The sequence below is a fragment of the Rhinolophus ferrumequinum genome, chromosome 6 (genome assembly GCF_004115265.2).
Source record: "Rhinolophus ferrumequinum isolate MPI-CBG mRhiFer1 chromosome 6, mRhiFer1_v1.p, whole genome shotgun sequence".
NCBI lineage: Eukaryota > Metazoa > Chordata > Mammalia > Chiroptera > Rhinolophidae > Rhinolophus > Rhinolophus ferrumequinum.
The window spans coordinates 30,501,902-30,524,944 of record NC_046289.1 but is presented as its reverse complement, the minus strand read 5'-3'; the positions used below and the strand labels follow the sequence as shown (position 1 = coordinate 30,524,944).

At 36.0% G+C, this 23,043-nt stretch overlaps 1 protein-coding gene across 2 annotated transcripts in view; it reads left to right on the top strand.

Moving 5' to 3' along the window:
* FUT8 (fucosyltransferase 8) overlaps window positions 1-22,897 on the top strand; it is a 212,372-nt gene extending 189,475 nt beyond the window's left edge. For both annotated transcript variants that reach the window (XM_033108282.1, XM_033108281.1), the window contains exons 9-12: window positions 6,941-7,187; window positions 10,850-11,026; window positions 15,846-15,996; window positions 21,617-22,897. In XM_033108282.1, the coding sequence (XP_032964173.1) occupies window positions 6,941-7,187; window positions 10,850-11,026; window positions 15,846-15,996; window positions 21,617-21,934 (893 nt within the window). In that variant the 3' untranslated portion in view covers window positions 21,935-22,897. The remainder of the gene's footprint in view (window positions 1-6,940; window positions 7,188-10,849; window positions 11,027-15,845; window positions 15,997-21,616) is intronic.
* Window positions 22,898-23,043: the final 146 nt, after the last annotated feature.

Sequence of the window (23,043 nt, the reverse complement as noted above, 5' to 3'; positions counted from 1 at the left end):
TTTCCTCCTGGCTGTTTATTTCAAGGAGACACTACATGTGACAAAGAATAAGAGGAATATGAAAGTGGGGTTGTAACTGTTCATGAGAATGGGAGAAGAGAGGTTGGGAGTGGGCTCTTTAGTAAATTTGATGAAATTAAGTCTTGTCTTTCCACTGATTTCCATTTCTCTCTTCTCTTGTTTTTTGCCAAGAAGATAAGCTATTCTAGGATTCTTTGGGATCCTTTGGGTTGGAAGGAAGTTCTAAGTTAAGAGAAAGCACTAAATTATTGAACAACAAACTCCCTCAAACCTCCAGCCATGGAGTTCTAGGGCCTATGCAATCTGAATCATCAAAGAAACTTGGCAGTATCCCTTTTAAGAGCAAGCTGTCAGAGGACCGTATGGAACTTTTTAGCAAAGTAACAGATATATGTATATAAAAGTTAAATGAATAAATTTGTTTCAGAAACATTAAGAATGACTTCAGGGAGCCTTCTGTGTCGTAAAGCAAATCTTTTCTGTCTTTTTCTTTTGACGCGGTCCTGCCTGCCTTACCCTGGTCTGCGTAACTCACTAAGATACCACATATTTTCCATTTGTCATTCTTTTAGTCCCTTTCTAGTGTTAAGTCTGTCAGAGTATCATTGAGGTCAGTGAACCACGAGTCTAGTTGCTTTTGCAAGGCATTTCTTTCTAGTAAAAGCAGCAAGCCCCTCATAAGAATGCCACACCACCGTTCCCGCAGTGCGATGTGCTAATTCTGACGAGTGTTGCTAACTCTGCACTGTGTCATATGACTGAATTTAGAACTTTTCACTCAATTGGTTGAAGGCTTCACACTGGCAGTAACAACAGTCTTTTGAGTTGTTGCTTAAGTGGAGCAGTGATGGAATTCATGTGGCAGGCGACAGTTGCTCATTCAAGTTCAAAACATACCTCCATCAGCCGCCGTAGTTGGAAAACAAAAGGAGAGTCTCCCAGATGTTCTCTTTTCAATAGTGTGGCTTCCCTCCATACTTTAAATGAAGACAGAGTCCACTCGTTAAATGAGGATATAATACCAATGTCATCATTTTTAAAATTCCAAAGAACAGACCTCACACATTTCTGTGATTTTTTTTTAATGGCCATAAAATCAAGAAAACTCCCCCATGCCTCTAGAGGTTTCACAGCTATTAATAGTTAACTTTAGATCTTGATATGTTTTTATTCTTGTCTCCTCTAACAAGTCTCAGAGAGTTTAGTGAGAATTTAGTCAGCATCATATTTGACCACACAGAGTTAAAGAAAATGTAAAGCCCAGAAGTCCAGATAGACTTTGTGGATATCACTTAAGGATACAAATTGTTTGCTGCAATAGGAGGGGAAGTCATACTAGGTTAGACCCCTGACTGCTGTTCTGTACTTCAAGTTAGAATAGGGTTTTCATCATGTTAGTGATGATAATTCTGTGAGAACTTTCAGATAGCTTGGAGTTGCTGCTCTTCAGTTTGGACATTTGTTGAATATTTTGAAAAAAAAATAAAAGCTGCTCATCATTCTATTGCCTATGGTGAACAGTATGAATAAGATTTACTTTGGGTGTATATCTTATATCTCCTTATATCTAAAATATTTGGGAACATATCTTTGTCTCACTGAAATGATGCATTTTTCAGAGAATGCGATATTTTGGCAAATAATCTCTTCCTGGACCAAACTAGAGCCAGCTTCTTGAGAACTGTTCAGCAGAACTGATCCCAGGATAAAGAACTAACATTTTTTTTTTTAGAATTATTATGCATCAGACATCGTGCTGACCTTTCTCTGTGCCGTATTTCGACCTTAGAATAACTCGATGAGCAAGAGACTATTATTAATCCCATTTTACAGATGAGTAAGGTGCTATTATCAATGCCATTTTTCAGATGAAGAAACTTATTCAGGGTAACACAACTGATAGTGATGGAGAGAGGATTTGAACACCAATTTTTGTGATTCCAAACCCCATACTCATAATCACTATGCACTACAGTCATGGCATTTGTCTTGCTATATTTTGTTTATGTCTCTCCCTGCTCTAGCCTCAAATAGGGCTATGAGTCTCAGTAGTTGGCACAGTCCTTGGAATGGCTGTTGGGCATGATGGCACCTAGCACCACAACCATTCAAGGCAACTCTTAGGAAGGGAATTAAAACCTCATTCTACCCCTCTGTACCTGTTTGGGGGATGTCTGGACCTATGCGGGGATTGAGGGAAACTTCTGTAAGAGGCTTCAGTTCAGAAAGCAGACAGCTTTTCTGAGTTGGCAGTGCCAAAAAGTTGCTCATAATCCCCTCATCCCCCAAGGGAAATTTAAGTTCGAGGTAATTATGTCCTTCTGGAGATTTTCTCAACTGGCAACCCTATTCCATACCTCTTTTCCTTGACCATTCTGAGCTCTGGGTTCTGTCTTCAGGAGAGTTCCCCTTCTTGAGTTTTTGCTTCTTTCACAAATCAGAGTGATAGCAACTAAAGTGCTTAGTAGCAACCGAAGAAACAAGACAGTAAATACAGAAGAAATCTGTGGACTGGGACCCACAATCTTTTCCACCCTTGAGACATTTTTCATTATAACGGAACCTATTCATTCATGGTGGATGTTAAGCTTCCCAAGTCCTTTCTCTTGAGTCTACTGAAGACTAATAACTAATTGACTAGCTCCAGGGCTAGTGTCTCTTCTCTGTCTTACTCACAGGGAATGATGACAGAGTAATGCTTTTAAATGGGGCTGTAATGAATTGACTGGTAAGGAGGAGGGCTTCTCTGTAGGTACTCGCATGCAGCTGTGGAGATCCTCCCTTTCAAAGAGCCATGTATGCTCCTGGAAGAGAGCACTAACAAGCCTTTTGAGTCTTATCTACCCTTAGCAAAGAGAATGACCTTATAAAACAGAATTATCAACAAGAGGAGGTAGTCTTGAAAATGAGTCCCTGAAATAATCGGTAATGATCATATCAATTCCAGTTGAACTGGGTAGTCAATTGTGTAATGCCCAGGCTACTTTCTTTTCAAATGGCTAGTGTTGACTTATGTATGACTTACTCTCTTGATGGAAGGTTGATGCAGTGCTTTTTTTTTTTTTGCCCCCCAACACTAAAGTCTTAATAGAATGGCAGGACACTCTGACGGATCAAATGGGCCATACTTAAATGAATTAAATAAATATATATGTTCCAGAAAGCAGAATGTCATATAAGTCATGGAGTAAACACTAGAGTCTGATCCTAGCCATTTTATTAGCTGTATTATCTTTAAGAAGTTCATTTAACCTCTCTTAGTTTGTTTCCTCTGTAAAATGAGGGAGTTTAAATCTGTGTTTCCCAAACTGAAACTTACACCAGATTACTAGAGATGATTCTAGCTGACATATGAGATAATTTCAGGCAGTTTCCTGATAAAACATTAAAACAAACATTGAATCACACATAGTTGAGAAAGTTATTTCTTTTTCAGTCTTTCTGATTATGCCAAAGATAAAGTCTCTATTTGATATCAAGATATCTTTAATAGTTCTTTAATACGGGGTAATTGTTTGGGGGTGAGGGTGGAGGTGGGCAGGGGTGGGTACTGTGACTCCTTCGTTCTTCAAGAGTTTCCATACAAAGGAAATAAATTACATTCCTTAGAAAGGGAAAGTACAGAAGTGGTTTTTTTCTCTTTCTGTCTACCTCATTTCCCTTCCACTTGCAAGGAAAGGAATGTGTTACACAATTGGTGAGTCTGGGAGGAGGAGCCAAACACGTGAGGCACAGGTCTTTCTGGCTTCTCCATGGTGTGGCCCATTCTCAGAGTACATGTGTCTCCTCCTCCACCTTGGAGTAGGCCTTGGCTGACAGACTCCGCTTAGGACTGGGTGGGAACTAGAAGGAAACCCATGAGGCCAAAAACCCCCAAAAAATCCCTATTCTCCAATTCATCCTTATTGGTAATCAAGCTGGTATTTAAGTTGTCATTTTATTCCTCTTTCTGTTTCTCATTTCGTTTCAAACTCATAGGAGATGTAAGGGAAAAGCAATTATCACCCGTTAAAACTTCACTAATAATCTTTTTAATAGCAAGCTGGCTTGAGCTCAGAGCCCTTTAATAAGCAACAGTATCTATGTACTAGAATTTAATAACATGGTTTTGTTTTCAATGAAGTTATATTTATAACTACCATCTATAAAATAAATTCATTTAAGTTTTGAAAAGTGAAATTTTAAAACATTAAATAGTGCAGATGGATGTGGTAAAAGTTATAAAGGTGGTATGTAAATGACTAAAGTTTTAGAAACACTGAATAAGATTATCTCTAGGATCTATTCCAGATTTAAATTTTTTTGAATGTGTATTCCAATAGAATAAAAGATGTGACATGGCAAACTAAGTAAAAGAAGGGACCTAACATAGCATGTACTATGTTATTTTCTTTCATTTTGAAATATGTCATTATTAAGGAAGTTAACCTTTTATTCTATGCCACTTTTTTCCCATTTACAAATATAGATACTCTTTTCTTCATATTTTACTAGGCACTGTAATATTGATATTTTTTTGGTAGCATATTTGTTGGTGATGATATTTTATTTTTCCTTCCCTGGAAACAGTCTAGTTCTGGGTGAGGTTTTTGAGCTGGAAATTTTGGAGAACAAGAGCCATGTCATCACTATATACTGTGCCTCATAACAGTATTTGGCACATAGTAGTATTCAATTAATATCAGAACAAGTGAATAAATCAAAAAAAATCAACAAAAATAAACTTGAGTTCTCTGTCTTGAAGGTATAGGCATAGTTTTGTTTCTGAAAGCTGTCAGTAGGGCTAGTTTTAAAGAAGATGCCTTGGGGCAATCAGAGGGTGATACTTACATGTAAGTACAGTTTGGAGCTAGTTACATGGAACATTTAGAATAACCTTGTTAGGAAGGAATCACAAAAGGAAGGTAGCCCTACTAATTTTGCTTTTGTTTATGGTCATATATGAGAGGGTAGGGTCTTCCTTTATTTCTCTCTTTGTTTTTTATAAAAAAGAACTACCTCTCTCCCTTCCTTGTTTTCTAATTCATGTAGTAATTCTCTTATCATCCACGTCAGGGAAAGCACCCAATTTTCCTGGCCTTAGGGAGACTATTAGAGTTTAATTTAAAATGCAGCTCCCTTTTTCCCAAACACTCTTAATTACAGTTTCTCATCTGATAAAGTTGCCCAACTCTTTCTTAACTGGCACCCTAGATGAACTGCAGTACTGGTGGTAAGTTTTTTAATTCCTATTTATTCATGCAGCAAATGTCATGTTTCAAGGGCTTTGTTCTAAGAATCCTGAAATGAGTTTTACATATCAGAGAAAAAATATATTAACCAGACGTTTTTAATTCCTAGTTATACCAACTGACTTTCTAATAACTGCATTTGGTTTGAGTGATTATATTCCCAGATCATGTAATTTATTTTAAAACATTTTGCATATATGCAGAAAAACAGAATTTGAGGATTGTGTTTCATTCTGGTGGATACATTTTAAATGTATTGTAGGTTTATTCTCTACAACTACCTTCTTTAATGGTCCATTGACTAACTGTGATTCTAATTTATTATGCACAATGACAACACCTTTACTGGAGTTATTTTGTATGTTCAGTTTAATATTTTCTGTTATTGAAAATTTAATTCTGCACATTTTATATTTGTGAAATCTCTGCCGGGTGTCTTTGTGTCTTCTAGTTATTGTTACGTGGTCTTTAATATGGAAAGTAAACTTTAGGGATGTTGGCTATCACATATTGGTTTGTTCTTATTGCATTATAGAATTAATACTGTGTTTCCCCGAAAATCAGACCTAGCCAGACCAGCAGCTCTAATACGTCTTTTGGAGCAAAAATTAATATAAGAGCCGGTCTTATTTTACGATAATATAAGACCCGGTCTATAGTATAATAAATATAATGTAATGTAATATAATATAATAATGTATCATATTAGATGTATAATGTAATATTATTCTAAGAATCAATTATATGTATAATGTATAATGTAATATAATAATATAATATAATATACTGGGTATAATATAATATAAAGTAATATAATATGTATAATAAATATAATATAATGTAATATACTATACCGGGTCTTATGTAATATAATATAATATAATATAATATAATATAATATAATATAATATAATATAATACCGGGTCTTATATTAATTTTTGCTCCAAAAGACACATTAGAGATGATAGTCCGGCTGGGTCTTATTTTCGGGGAAACACGAACATTAATGGTATATTTGTAACACTAATGATATGTAGTAGCTGGATTCTGAAACTAATCATCATCTACAAAAATTGGCATCTAATCTCTGTTCTAACTTTAAAGTATCCAGGTAAACACAGATTCTATTATCATAATTGAGAACATAATAGGTCTACTTTGGCCAAGAAAAAAAAGACTTTAGAATTACCTAATTTTTTTTTCTTCAAAAGATAAAGAGTCTTCTCTTATAATTGTAATCTTTAGGTATCTCTAGAGTCATTTGCTCTGTCATGAAACTAATGCAAGGACCATTTGCTGTAATGACAAGCTGGAAGTTTAGAGAACACTCTATTGTCTAATTAGAAAAACAACAATTACAAAAACCAGAACTTTGCCTAGCTGGCTTTGTCCACTGGCAACATGGTTATTCTCTGATTAGATACTTTGAGTGCTGGATACCATCTTTATCTGGGGTATGAAAAGAAGACTATGGACTTGAGAGGCACACCAGCCAGAATGTGAAATTCAGCTGTCACTTTTGCACTAACACCTTGGGCAAAGTTACTTAACTGCCTGTGTAAAGTGAAAATTATAATACTTCATTAGAAGTTTCTATGAAGGTGATACACCTAGAGTGAGTTCTTGTTAAATGGTGGTTGTATGAGGAATACAGTGTGATGATGATGATATTTGGATATTCTCTCAGGTGAAATAAAAGACAAAAATGTTCAGGTGGTCGAGCTTCCCATTGTAGACAGCCTTCATCCTCGTCCTCCTTATTTACCGCTGGCTGTACCGGAAGACCTTGCAGACCGTCTTGTTCGAGTGCATGGTGATCCTGCAGTGTGGTGGGTGTCTCAGTTCGTCAAATACTTGATCCGCCCACAACCCTGGCTGGAAAAGGAGATAGAAGAGGCCACCAAGAAGCTTGGCTTCAAACATCCAGTGATTGGGTAAGAATCTGATTTGTTCCTCATAAAGTGCTATGTAGTAGCAGGGATATATGCCTTTACAAAGTATTGTGAACTTTACCGTTTAATTTTCATAGCTTCACCCAAAAACAGGTTCCAGAGTTCACTTTAGGCCACAGGGAGAACTTTCTTCCTTTGTTCACGTATTTTATTTATACATTCAATAAATATATTAAGCCCATATTTCTGAAATTAGCTATCTTTCCTGGGGAAACAAGGAAATGAGGAAAGGGAGTATTCTGGATATTGTACATGACTCCTCTCTTACCCTAACAGGGCCATGAGATGAAGCTATCGTATTTATAGCTTTTCGATTGCACCTTATTCTTAGGTTTCATTAATTGCCACTGGTCATTATTTTGCTTTTCGATGTTCTATTTTTTTTCTGTCCTGGAAGTTATTTTAAGCATAAGGCTATCGTTTGTACTAGATAATGTTAAATTATTATTTAAAATGATCTCTTGGCCCACTTGGGAGTTACAATGTACATATGTATTCAGTCTCGTGTTTATGTTAAGGGAGATATATCAGGAAATCCTGCGAGCAAGAAAAACCCAAAAGAGTATATTTGTTCACAAGCATGTGCTCCTGTACGCATATGTAAAAGGCTATGGAAGAGGAGTTTTCCTGGGTCCTGATGCTAGATTTCACACCATGGGAAATGCTCTTTGCCTAATGGAAAGAATATTGCATCAAGAGTTTAAGAGACTGGGTAATATTCCTGGCTTTTCCCTAATGCTGAGCCAGCTTACTTTATAGTAGTTTTGGGCTTTGAGTTTTCCATCTATAAAATAAGGTAAGTAATATGTGCCCTAAAAGTGATGATATGATAATATAAGGATTTAAAAAGGATTTCAGTTCTGTGGGGAAAATGTACTGTAAAATATTATCACCTTTCAGAGAGACTGATGCTTAAATAATTCTTGAAAATAGATTTGTAAGCTAGACTAAGGCATTCTGTAGCTTATGTTGTTTGTGATAAAGTCAGCTATTGATTAATACTGATACATGTGTTGATTCATTCACTTATTTGCAGGACATTTATTGAATACCTGCTAGTGTAGGGGACAGAGATTAATTTTTTTAAATGTCTCCTTGTGGCTCATTATGGAGTATGGGTTAAGAGACTTACACAACTAACATTGTGTGGGTAGAATGTGATAAATACTCTGAGAGAAGTTTAAAAAGTATTATGAAAGGTCAAGGAAGGGGAAATATATTTCCATCTGGATTAGAAAAGACTTCATAGCTGCATTGTTTGAACAGGATTTTGAAAGATAGAGAAAGATAGCAGTATAGTAGGTAAGTTACCAAAATACCTTTAACTACATTATCTCATCAATCTTGTAACACAGTCCTGTGAAATGGACAGAGATAATTATTTTACAGGTGAGGAAGTTAAAGGGAAAATATCTCTGCCCAAAGTTCCAGAACCGTCTTAATTTTGTTTGGATTTCCTGTAGTTCTACATATCAGAAAGCAACCCTTATTAATTTTCCATCAACCATCCACCGTATTGAAAATTGACTAAATATAGAAGAATGAAGTACCACAGACAATTAAGTTACTTGCACATTAGGTAGTGTGCTGTAATGAAAGAGGGGTGCACTGGGATTCAAGAATCTGAGTGTCCCATCTAGCTTTCACCACTAACAAGTTACGTGGTTTTATCATTCTGGGACTTCATTAGTCACCACCCTTTCCTCATTTGTTTAAAATTTAAAAAACAAACAAACAAACAAAAAACTTAGATTAGATGCTATTTAAGGTTTACTAACATAATGCTAAACAATTAGACTTTTGTGTCCACCCATCATTCATTCATTCATTCAATCATTCATTCATTGTGTTTGGTGCAATGGGGAATAAATAAAATCAGATTCCCTGCCCCAAAAGACCTCGATATCTAATAGTGAAAATCAGTGGGGTACACAAATGACTTTTACTTTTGTGAAGACTGGGTTGAAACGTGTATAAGAGAAACCAGTCTCCCTTTGTCTTATGTTGTCTTTTTGTTCACTGACATGTCTTCAGAAGCATCACCTTCTTTAAGAGTCAGATGAAAGCGTTACATTAAATGAAATGACTTCTAATATCCTTCACAGGTCTAACATTCTGATTCTTCCATAGAGATTTCATTAAGGTCCTCTGTCAAATTATTGATCCAAGCCTAATTTCAGGAGTACTTGTAGAATTGAGAAAATTGCTTAGCAGTACTTTACCACTGTCTCAAATGCTCTTCTTCCTTTTATTGTTCTATTATTACAGCTCTCCTTTGTTTTCATTTTTATTTTCATAGCTCCCACCCCACTTCTTCCCTTGTGTCTCAGTCTTCATATGTATAAAAGTTATTGACCCCTGTTCCAAATGTTAGGGCTAAAGAAAGTCCATGGTGAAATCAGAGTATCAAATAGTATTTCTTCTCACGAAAATTTTCATTGAAATTCAGTAGAATAGTATTTTTGTCCTTCCTCATCTCTGAAGCACAGTGAACAATTCCAACTTCCTAAGAGAAGCAGTGATTAGAAAGGATCTGAGAAGGAAAAGATGATAGAGGTGTTCACATGATAATATTCACATCTGCGCTATCGTCTGGCACGCAAAGAAAAGACTAGCCATGAAGATATCTGAGTAACTCCAGTGAAATCAAACCCTCACTCCAGATTCATAATAAAAAGCTGACCTTTTTTTGACCTAAAGGGAAACAAATCTACCTTTTTCCTTTTCTGACATACGAATAGTGGTTTAGTAATTTGGGGAGATGGGGGAATACAGAAAGGGCAAATTTAAGGAGCGTTTTAATGTATGAAAACAAACTATGATTACTATTATTCTTATTTTTGTTAAAATTACTTTGAAAACACTAAGATGGGAAGAGAATATTGTGGAAGTCAGTGTCTTATTCAGTGCAGGACAATGTAAACGTCTGTCCCCAGTTTTACAATTTTGGAGCTTTTCTTAAATAGGACAGATGAGATCAGCATCTGCTTGTGTTTGATAGAGTGAAAACGAGAGAGATGAAATTCATTATGCATACAAAAGGACTGGAATGGCTCCATGAACTTATAAATAGTAAAAACCCTTAAAAGCTTTGCCTGCTTTGATTGAATCCTGCTTTGATTGAAGAATCCATGTCGGTCTGTGTTTTCCTGGGGCAACTTTTAATTCCTCAAGTTGGCAGTTACAGTTGCTATACAGGGTAAAATGAAGAAAAAGAAAACTTGGCATCAAAACATTACAATGTGCTTAATGTTCTATAATGACAACTGTGAATCTTGGTATCATTTGTTGTCAAAAATATACCGTTTTCTCTGGAACGCTGGTTGGTATTTTGCTGCCCAGTATGGAGCCTAACTGAAATCGTTCACTTATTCCTGATACGCCAATTACTTTATGAAAAAGCATTCTTCAAGGCTTTACTTATTTTTTAATTCCCCCTTGTATTGTGTTAATATGCAAATATATTTAGAATATATGTGTTTGAATTCCAAAAAAAAATATATTTGTTTCATTTTTTAAATGGTGAAAACGAAAGAAAAATTGCTTTTAAATGTCCATAAGACTACTATGAATAGAGCATGCAGTAGATGGGAACATTATCAGCAGAATCTGACTTTCTCTCTTTGCTCCCCACCACTACCCAGAGTCCACGTCAGACGTACAGACAAAGTGGGGACAGAAGCAGCCTTCCATCCCATCGAGGAGTACATGGTACATGTTGAAGAACATTTTCAGCTTCTTGCTCGCAGGATGCAAGTGGATAAAAAGAGAGTGTATTTGGCCACAGATGACCCTTCCTTATTAAAGGAGGCAAAAACAAAGTAAGTTAGATGAACTAGTAATTCTAGAGTGGGACTCTTCAGTTGAAAGGAATCCTTAATTCCCATGTGTACTTATGATTCTTTTTATAATATTATTACTGACTATTGGGGTTTTTTTCATTCAAACAACTGTTTATTTGTATAACTTGTTAATATGATCAAAGCATATGTGAGGTGCCGGCAAGAAGTAAATTTCATTCTGGAGCCTCTTTTCTTGGTTTGTAGGCAGCTGCCATCTCACTATGTACTCACATAACCTCTTTGTATGCTTAGAAAACAGAGCAAGCTTTCTGGCGTCTCTTCTTATAAAAGGCACTGATTCCATTATGAGGGCCCCACTCTCATGCCTTTATTTAACCCTAGTTTCCTCCCAAAGGCGCCATCTCCAAATATCATCACATTAGGGGTTAGGGCTTAAACATGAATTCTGGGGGGACACAAACATTCAGTCCGTAACACACCAACTATACAGGACTGTTAGCGATGAAACTCACCGGGTGCTTGTCCTTTTGTTCTCACTAACTTCACTAACAGTTATGGGCAATGAAAACATACGGAGGGTATGAGTTTTCATCTTATAAAAATGTCTGGAATTTGGAGGTTATGTTAAAGAAAAGTAAAGCATCAAAAATGAGTTCTGTAAGTGCAGGAATAGGACTACTAGTATGTATTGAACAGTAACCCTCATTTATTGAGCCTTCCTTTATTTCTAGCACTGTACTAGGTGCTGGGAATTCCATGATAAGCAAGACACTCTCTGCTCTCAAGGAATTTCCAATCTATCGGGAAAACAGACAGTAATTCTGTAGTGTGAGTAGTGCTACTATAGAGTTAACATTGGGTGTTAGGAAAACACGTAACGATTGGGAATTTTTCATAGGATCTGCATGAACCTAGATTTGGCCTTTATTTACTGTCAATAAATAAAGGATGTGTTAAATATATGTGAAAGTAGGGAATGAGTGAGAAGAATACTGTAATCTTAGCTCTGCTCAGATGTTATCTATTCCAGAAATCATCCCTGAATGCTTGACTGTGTCCCTCCTCTGTACATCCCTATTAGTGTTGAACGCTTACTTACTTCTGTCTCCCTCACTAGTTTATAAACACGTCAGACGGAGTACCTAGCGCTAGTAACTAGTGCTAGTAAATACTGAATTATTTCAATCCCATCAGTTTATGAAAGTATTTTATTAGCAGTTAATCATTTAAGCTATTTGACTACTTAATTAATTAATTCATTTCTTGGTCCCTTGTTTATGTCACAAATAGGGGTTGGGAAGAAAATCAAATGTAGAATGAGAACTATAATGCAGGTATTTATCCAACTCATTGGATAATAATTTAAATTGTATTTCTACCTGCTAAGAATTGATGTTAACCTAATATAAATTTCTTTTTTTCTTAACTCTTTCTATGGAGTGCATACACACACACACACACACACACACACACACACACACTTATAAACAAAGGACTGAGAAATGCATCAGCAAAGTACAAGCCAAGTTATGTAATTATAATTCTTAATATAAAAGTTAGGGATTAAATGAACATTTAGGCATAAAACACAATATAAAATTTTCACAAGTATTTTTCCAGTTTAATATCCCCACTTATTAGCGAGGAACAAAGTGAAAATTGTTCACCATGCTTCTTCATTTTAAAATACCAAACTGAATTTGTAGCTTGGTCAAAAAAAATATTAAAATACTAATTTTATCTACTCTTATTTGTTCTTGAATGCATTACAAGCTTTTTTCCTTTTTTTCTTTTTTCTTGATTAGCAAAATAATTCATGCTCATTAGAAAATATGGAAGTTGGTAAGTATAAAGCAAGGAAAAAAATATTACCCCAAATCCCATTACTCAGTGGCAACACCTGTTTAAATTTTGACACATTACCTTCAGTCGTTTATATAGTTACACATTTTAGTAGTTGATCATATTCTGTATAATTTGAACTCTTTTTTGCTTAATAGATCTGTTTTCCCAAGTCACTAAAAAAATCATTTTAAACATCTTTTTTGATGACTACATATCCACTATATGGATATGCCATTGCTTATTTGATCATTCTTTTAATATTGGATAGTTAGGTTATTTCTACTCTTCTAAAAAAAAACAATGATGTGTGCCTAAAATTATCAACATTATTTTCTTAAGCTAGATTTCTCAACTTGGAAGTATCTAGATAAAGGTATATAAGGTTCACTGTACTACAAGCGTTGCTTAGTGTAAAATTATAATACTGTGTTATGGATCAAAGAGCTTTGATCCATAACACAGCATTATTAATATAATTTTACACCAAGCAACCCTTGTAGTACAGTTGGCAGTACTTGGATTATAGGAATACTAAAACTTGAATTTCCTTTTTGTGGTCAGCAGTTAGTAATTCCTCTCCCCATAGTAGTCCAGGCAGCAGTTTCCCCCATATTTGATAATAAATGTATAGCATTTTATGCATATTTTTCCTCTTTGAAAATCCTTTAATTTTAATTTTCTGAGTCATGAAGAGGAGATACTCCCTCAGTCTGAAGAAGGACTTCAGAAAAAAAAATTTTGATGTTAGTTTATAACTTCAAGTTAGTCCTTTGTGGGTGATATAAAAAATAAGTTTTTATAAGGTGGAAGAAAAAAAAATTTTTTTATCATTACCAATCTCTGCAACTTCACAGTGGAAGAATTCCTCTGCTGACATACTTGTGGGCAAAAGACAAAGAAGCACTTTTGTACAGAAAATTCCATGCTCATTATTGGCGGTGCAAAATCTCCCTCTCCCCTTATTCACTTTGTTTCTGCTTGTTTTTCCCATTCAGCATCCTTCATCAAGTGGTTTTTTGCTTATAGAGAGAAGGCCTGAGGAACTTAGGTATGGTTCCCTGGGAGGGAACCCTTTTGGTGTGGTTCCAGGAAGTCAGGTTCAGAAGTTTAAGTTCAGAAAGGTATTGATGTTAATTAAGTGTCACTTCTCAGTAGAAGGATCACTGTTTTCTTTGTTTCACTGAAGCACCCAAGCCATGCTGACAAAGTCAGTCTTTACTCAAGGATAAAACCTGTACTGGTATGTTTTAGCAATTCCCCCTGTCCTTCACCCTCAAGTCTTTTTGTGTTTATTTATTGCTATCTCTACCCCATGCCTGTGTATGCAGCTTTGTAGGAATCACATTAAAAGTCTTTCTGGTTGCTTTCTTTTCAGAACAAATGTGATATTTCCTTCATCTCCCTCATTCAGAGCTGAGGAGGGCAAAATGTCAAAAATAATGAGGCCAAATAGATCTGAACACTGAATACCAGTCTGAAACAGTGCTCAGAGATTTTGCCTTCACAGTCATTATTAGAGGCAATGAGAGAAAGCTCCGTGGTGACTGTGAAATGGAGAGAAATCTGAAGCAGCTGTTAGGGGATTAGGAAAAAGCCCCAGACATAGGTACCACTCACTTGTTCATGTATTTATTCACATAGCAGTGTGTGGAATGCTAGATGCTGTGATGCAAAGGAAAATAAGGTATAGCCCCAATTTGGGGAGAATGCTGTGTAGGAGACAGACATATAACCTGACTCCTAATGTTTCTGGTTTATAAATAGGAACTACTATTCTTTCAACAAATATTTATTGATCCTCTGTTATATCCCAGATTCTCTTCTAGGTACTGAGAATAATAGAGTGAACAAAGCATATAAAGTGCCTCTCTTTAGTTAGGGATGATGGAGGTGGGGAATGCATGCAGTAAATAGGCAGTAAATATAGATTATGTCAAATGATAGATAATAAGAGCAATGCAGAAAAATTAAGTGGTAAAAGGGATAGGAATTGCCAAAGGTCTCATTAATAAGGCTATATTTGAGCCGAGTTCTAAAGGAAGTAAGGAATAAAACCAGATGGATGTCTGGGGGGAAAAATGTTTAAAAATAACAACCAATATTTATTGAGCATTTACTACATGTAAGTAATGTTCTTCTGAGCACTTTATGTTGCTTAATGTATTTAATTCTTACAAAATTTTATAAAGTACAATTATTATCCCATTTTCATGTAACTTTCCAAAGTTTTTAACTTAACTCTGAAGATCTACCTCATGCACTGAAAAACTTTATTCACTCTATACTAGAGTATAATTAAACCTCTATTTCAGAATACAATCATTTGAATATAGGGTGGACTTTTTAAAGACATCCTGATTTAATATTTTTAAACATCCTATCTTGAGACTACCAAAAAGTTACTTGGTGGACATCTTAAAGGAATTTGCTCTCAGAAAAGTATTAGAATGGTTTTCCATTACCATTACTGGTTAAGACGGTGCTTCTAGGATGGCGGTTAGGGAAGACAAGTCTGAATTATTGCAAATTCTGCATTAATTATTTAAATGGCAGTTAATTGTGATATTTATGTTCCAAAGGAAAAGCTCAGTGACCAAATGAAAACAGCTTGACCTCTTAGAAATAACTCATTACTTTGTTTTGTACACTTGAAACTAATAAAAAAAAGTTACTCATTAGAAAGAAAATAGGCAGACTTCTGTTTTCAACTCTCTCATGAATTGAGAAGGGACATTTTGATACATCTATGTATTTTACATGGCATGCCGATAACATAACATACAAGGTACTCCAGAATGGTTTATGCCCCACGGAAGGATTCAAAGATGCTTCGTTGACTGTTCTGTTGAATGCCATAATTTTAAAGCTCTCTTTACTGTTAGAAGAGAGGGACTCTTAGTGACAAGAGCAGGTCTGCTTCCTACTCATAGGATAGAGTACTAATAGAGTACTATGATTTCAGTGACTATGTGTAAATTTATTTATTTTTCAGGTACCCCAGTTATGAATTTATTAGTGATAATTCTATCTCTTGGTCAGCTGGATTACACAATCGATACACAGAAAATTCACTTCGGGGTGTGATTCTGGATATACACTTTCTGTCCCAGGCAGACTTCTTAGTGTGTACTTTTTCATCCCAGGTAAGTGACAGTGGGATATTTTCAAGTGGCCAATACTTTTTGGTTATATTGGGGTCTGGAAGTTCTTGTTTTTTTGTTTTTGTTTTTTAATGTTATGACTCAGGTACAATCTTCCTAATATTTGGAATAATCCCTTTAGTAAAACTATGAGAAGATTCCCCCAAAATAGCTATTTAAGAGCACTGAATATTTAGTTGTTTGCAAGTGATGGTTGAATACATCTCCAGTGAAGCCAGCTAGCTACTGGAGTTGTTTGAAGTACTTGGCTTATTCAGAGCGTTTAACAGAAACAAACAGCAAGTAATTAAGCTTACTTAATGCTTTCTGATTTTTACATACAACCAATATGTTACCAGGATCCATCCATTTCTACACATCGATACACTGATACTGAGAGGCTTAAATGCCCAGTACTTGCCTTACTTGATTGCTTTATAAAAAATGCGAAAGAGTAAACGTAATTCCTCTTCAAGTCCTATTACATTTCTACCAAGCAAGAAACTGTATATTAAATTTAAGCAGTACCGTATTAAAATGATTGTTGGAGTTTAATTGTTGCAGATAATTACATGTTATGGGTTTAGTAGATGTGTTTTTATGAGTGGTGCAGTCAGCCTTATATTCCCAATGGAATATCAGCGGAGCAATATCTGTTGTGGATTTTATTCTGCGCTTTCATTTATGTGCATATTATTAGCTAGTTCATTCAACAATCTGTTAAACAACTATTTGCTCAGAATTATACTAGGTGCAGAGGGAATTTCAAAGGAGATAAAAATACAGATCTTACCCTGGTCCAGAATCTAGTAAGCAAAATACTCACATATGACTAGAGAATAATTTCCAAGAAATATAAATCATGTAAGAATAATATATGCCTAAAAACTTAGAAGAAATTGAGAAAAGAAAATGTGAAAGAAAAGCCACATCATTTTCATGGGAGTATACTTCAGAGAGTATAAAGAAATGGGCAGTTTCCCACTATGTGACAATGCACATTGTCACAATGGGATGGTGGTGATATGATTGTTGGAAAGATATCTACCCCAGCAAAGCCTATATGAGTTTCTTTGATATGGAATAAGAATACAACTCACTACCCACAAAGACAGCTACACAGAACAGGAATCACATAGGCAGCAATCCTAGTCAGAAGGGAAAAACTCCCTTGGCCTTCAAGTTCCTGTGAAGGCATCCACTGCTGATGTTTCTCCCTAATTAGGGCGATGATCCTTTTTTTGAGAAGCTCCTTTTACCAGTCTCAAGGCGGGGCCGCAGGGGAGGGTAATAACTACTTGTTCTCGCTCAACTGTTTTGACAGTCTGGCTATGTGCCTATCTGATCAACAGGTGCATATAACTGGTAACAACCTCCACACATTTTTGAATGCTTATTGTTAGAATGAATGAATCAAGAGTCACGTTCCCAGATGTAACACCTCCTCTACAGGCCTAGATTTTAGGCCTGCGTAAAGTCTATTACTCTCGTCGCGGTTTCTCAGCCTAGGCACTATTGGCATTTTGGGCCAGATAAATTGTTATGAGGCACTGTCTTGTGCATTGTAGGATATTTAGCAGCATCCCTGGCCAGTAGCACCCACACCTCAAGTTGTAGCAACCAAAAATGTCTCCAGACATTACCAAGTGTCCGGGGCGGGGGCGGGGCAAGAGTGCCCTTGTTAAGAACCAGTGCTCTAGTCATAAAGCTCTAAAATATAAATAAATATATACTACATGTCTGAATAGTTAACGAACCTTACATGTTGGGAGGTGCTGAGACTTACAGGAATGTGCGTCTGTGCTGTGCTTTCCTTCTTCTAGCTTTAAAATCACCGGAGGACAAAATTACTTTTTTTCCCTATGTGACACTCTCTAATGTTTTAATTCGAAATCCACACACAACACAATTGGCCTCACTACTCTTTGAATCAATTTTGGAAAGTGCAGAGGGAAAAACCAGACAATTACATTCATTTTATTCCAGACAGATAGTTCTGGATAGGAATTTCCATTGAGGTATGGCGCCTGAAACAACAGTGGATACTGTTTTTTCATTGAATAGCAAAACAAAGTAGTTTACAGGAAAAATGCACAGATATCCCAACATTACCCAATGAAACAAGAACCTGCTTCCAACTTTGCATACGAGGAGGTCCTCCTGTCCCTGTCTATTTTGACAAAAAAATTTTAAAAATCCCATCTGCTCTGAGAAAGCTTTGGAGGCTCGTGCAAATGTATCTGGTTGCTCCTCAGGGATAAAATTCAGACGAATGGACCTTCCTCCCTTTTTAATTGTTTTTTTTCTCTCAAATATCTATGTTTTAGCCTTTGTCAGGATTTTTGTTCTTAACTGTTACTGTGTGCTTAGTGGTATTCTAAAAATGATATAGTGCATGTCAACACAGAATGAAATAGAACATATAACATGTGGCCAGCTACTGCTTTTCAAACCAAAGGATTTGCCCCTATCAGTCATGCTACCTGTCAGGTATCAAACTGACAGGTATTGACATCAGCTGAAAGCCTTCATTTACCTGACACATAATTTAGATTTGTAAAGCCCTGAGAGGAAATCTAGGATGATTAAATGCAAACATCAACATTATAGTAATCTTTCTAGCTTTTTGCAGTATATTGTCCCATGGTTAATATAGAGAAAATATGTTAATTACTCAGAATGTTACAGATGGATCTTAAGGATTAAATATTCCCTATGGACTTGAATCTCCACTGCTGGGCTGGTATTACGCCTAGAGCGGTATTCATTCAACACATACTGCCTACTATGTGGCAAGCAGTGGTCTAGGTATTTATCCTAAGGCAGTTTAGAGTATGATTGAGAGCCAGAAAGAGTATTAATTATAGTTCTGCCGTTTACCAACTCCTTTTTCATTTTATTTTAATTTTTGGAAGTTTACTTAATTTCTCTGTGGCTTAGTTTCTTCAACTGTAAAATGTGAAAATAATAATAATAATAATAATAATAATAATAATAATAATAACCACCTCATAGGGTTCTTGAGAGTTTTTGAGTTTGAAGAGAGAGCACATGCAAGTGCACTATTAGAATAGTGCCTAGGTGGCGGCCAGTTAACTCAGTTGGTTAGAACGCGGTTATCTTAACAACAAGGTTGATGGTTCGATCCCTGCATGGGCCACTGTGAGCTGCGCCCTCCTCAACTAGATTGAAACAGCTGCTTGACTTGGAGCTGATGGGTCCTGGAAAAACACACTCAAAATAAATAAAAGTTAAAAAAAAAAAAAAAAGAACAGCACCTGGACCATAATCGGTGCTCACTAAGCTCAACTGCTATCATTATCACCATTATGAGAAGGATAAAGGGTTCACCTCAGTGTCTGAAATTTTTCCCATTCGTTATTTCTTTGGCTTAAGAAAATACATGTATTATCCAGCAAGCTAACACATCAATAACTATTGATACCAAGGTATAAACTAATAATTAGGATTATTCCTCCCAACAGAAAGTCCCTAGAGGTGTAGTACTGAGGGTAATGATGTTTTTATGAGAGTGAGATATTTAATAGTGGAAAGAAAGAAACATATTAGGGTTCTGTGCCACAGTGGGCATTGTGGTCATCCCAAGGGCAATACAAGTTCATGCATTTCTGGCTAGGGATAATTGAAGAGTGGGTGGAGGGGGCTCTGAAAAGAAGACTCAGGTTTACCCAAGGCTGGCCTTAGCCTTATATTTTATCTTTCTGGTGTTATAATTTGAACACGGAGAACAGGCTCTACAAGAGAAAATATGTGTAGCAGTTAACTAGCACACACAGACTGCCTGGGTTCAAAACCTGAACCTTGGGCAAATTCCTTAACTGACCTTTGACATATGCAAAATGAGCATGATAGAATTTCATGGGGCTACTGAGAGGATTAGATAATACCTAAAAACAATGTCTGACAGCAAAAACTCAGTAAATATTAGCCTTTATCATTTTTATTGTACTTCACTATTATTGGAGCTGCTTTGTTTTAATTATTTAGTTTCTTCCTTTCCAGAGTCTCCACTTGATTTTTCTTGCCCTGTGTGGGCCTTTGGCTGAATTTAAAGTTCAAGTTCCACATCTTTTTGAACCTCATTTTGTTATAGTCTCAGTGTTCTACCAGTGATCTCAACTGTACCATGACATTCCCAATATCAAATTAGTTTGTTGATAAAGTAGCAAACTTGAATTTCAACTAGACATAGAACCAACGTAATGACTAGAGATCTTAGTTCTATGTCTAGTTGAAATTCTAGCATTAGAATTTGGACAGGTGATTTAATCTCTTTGTATTTTAGTCCCTATTTGCAAAATGTAAAATTCTGTCTAAACTTCGTTTCTTTTACAAATTACATATAGCATTTAGAAAGCAGCCCTCAAGTTCCTGAGGTGAAGATTCTTCAAGACATTAAAGTGATGATTAATCAGATTCCATTTGCTCATAAAAGTCAAGAATGAGCATTTCCATTCAGTTTTTTATTTCATGAATGTCAGTTTTAAAGGACTGCTGGGTAATCCTAAATTGTTCTAATGATCAGATTAACAATTACTATTAGTAGTGTCATTTTATGTAAATGCAAACCTATTGGTATAGGGACAATAAAGCTTCATTAACTGAAATAACCGCAACTGGAAATTTAGGAAAATTTGACCTGAGTTGAGTTCTCTGTTCACAATGTATAATGGAAGAATTTTCTAAGCAAAATTATAGCATTCTCTCTTCTTTGTTCACCTATTCTTAGAAAAGTTTCTGAAACCCTTTTATGCTATAATGAATGTATTTATTAATTGCTTAAAATATTATAACTCCATGAAGACTTTATCTAACTTTATCACCAAGCATTGAGCTCAAGGAATGAAGCTCAGATTGTGGAATTTCACCTGCCATCCAGTGGGCATGGTAGGTATTCTTTGAACAGAGGAATCTTTTAAGTAGCCTTCAGTGCATCAGGTAGATGCATCTTTCCCAAAGGCTAGTCCATCTTATTTCAGTCCTAGAATGCTAGTATCTACACAGCACACTTAAAACTCTGTAGATAGAAATGGCAATATGTTTTGGCTCACTTGCCAGTCTAATTAATGGTGAGTAATTAATTACATGGATTTCTGTTGAGAAGAGTTCTGAGCCCAAGTCCAATTTAGCAGAAATGAGTATGTGATTGATTAACACTGAATGAAGAAAAGGGAGCAGCAGCATTTTTATAAAGTATTTATAATCCTAAACCTTAAATTCTTCAAGCGCCCAAACCAGGTCTTATTCTTTTTTGTACCACCAGTGCCAAACATGGAGCACTATGTGGCTCTTACTAAATGGTTATTAAAATTAACTGATTCATATTCTTAAAGTACTTTATAGCATTTGTATACATTTTTTTCTCTCAGAGACCTTAATTGTAATAATCTTTTATGCTAAAAAAAAAAAAAAAGATAAGCACAGAGTTGAAGAATGATTTTTACCGTCATCTGAGAACAAATGGACTGAAAATTTAGGATTAGAATCCACAACTTTTCATTCTCTCAGTCCTACTCTGGTTCTATTCTCTTTGGCCAAGGTCTTTCAGATTGCTATGAAGGAGATCTTACTTAGACTAACATTTTTTTCAATCTTTTCCAAGGTCTGTCGAGTTGCTTATGAAATCATGCAAACACTGCATCCTGATGCTTCTGCAAACTTCCATTCTTTGGACGACATCTACTATTTTGGGGGCCAAAACGCCCACAACCAGATTGCCATTTATCCTCACCAACCTCGAACTGCAGATGAAATCCCCATGGAACCTGGAGATATAATTGGTGTGGCTGGAAATCATTGGGATGGCTATTCTAAAGGTGTCAACAGAAAACTGGGAAGGACGGGCCTGTATCCCTCCTACAAAGTCCGAGAGAAGATAGAAACAGTCAAGTATCCCACATATCCTGAAGCCGAGAAATAAAGCTTAAGATGGAAGAGAAAGACAACCAAACTCAGTTCAAATCATTTGAGCCAAGTAGTAAATGAAGAGGGCCCTGACCTAACAACACATGGTTACATGAGTAGATATCTGCAGAGCAACTGAGGGCTGACAGATGCTTCATTGGTGGGATTCCTCTTGAACAAGGGCTACAATGCCCCCAAACCCATGCACAGTGCAATGATGTACTCACATATAACATGCAAACAGGTTGTTTTCTACTTCGCCTCTTCTTTCAAGATTATGTCCCCATGAAACAAACACTGCCACATTGTGTAATTTAAGTGACACAGACATTTTGTGTGAGACTTCAAACATGGTGCCTATATCTGAGAGACCTGTGTGACTCAGTGAGATCTGAAAAGCTCCCTACTATGGGGAGGTTGATTCTTCACCAGTGGTGGTATTGTAACCACTGAATTCACTCCAATCAGCAGATTCAGAATTGAGACTGGATGTTTTTGTCTGGAATTTTTTTTTTTTAAGTAATTGCATCAGTTCATTCACTTCATCATTAATAAGTGAAGGATACATCAAAATGATGTATCCGTTAGGAACTTTTGTAAAACAATGCCATGAACAGATTCTTTAGTACTCAATGTTCCTGGACATTCTCTTTGATAACAAAAAATAAATTTTAAAAAAAGGAATTTTGTAAAGTTTCTAGAATTTTACATATTGAATGATTTGGTGGTCAGCTTTCTAGTGGTAAAAGTATGATAAAAAGAGGAGTTTTATAGTTTTTCTGCTTTACTTTATTTTTTTTCTTCTTCTGATCACTGACCAAGTCTTAGCTCAAAGAGTCATTGCTTCATTTTAAGACTGAAAACTGAATTTAGTTGGTGCACATTGCAGAGTTGCTAAGAGCACTCTTTGGGAGCTTTTATTGTTGTATTTTGGACATTGTTTCTTTCTTTTAATTGAATTAAATAATCATACTCCTTGCCCTCAGAGGAACAGTCACCTCCATTTCCAAAACTAAGAATTTCAGGCTTGTTGGTAATCCTGCTTATTGTGGCTGTTACCACTTTTTGTGAGTTGGGTCCTCTTGTTTTATTCAGAAACCAATCTGTACCCTTTCCTATTATGTC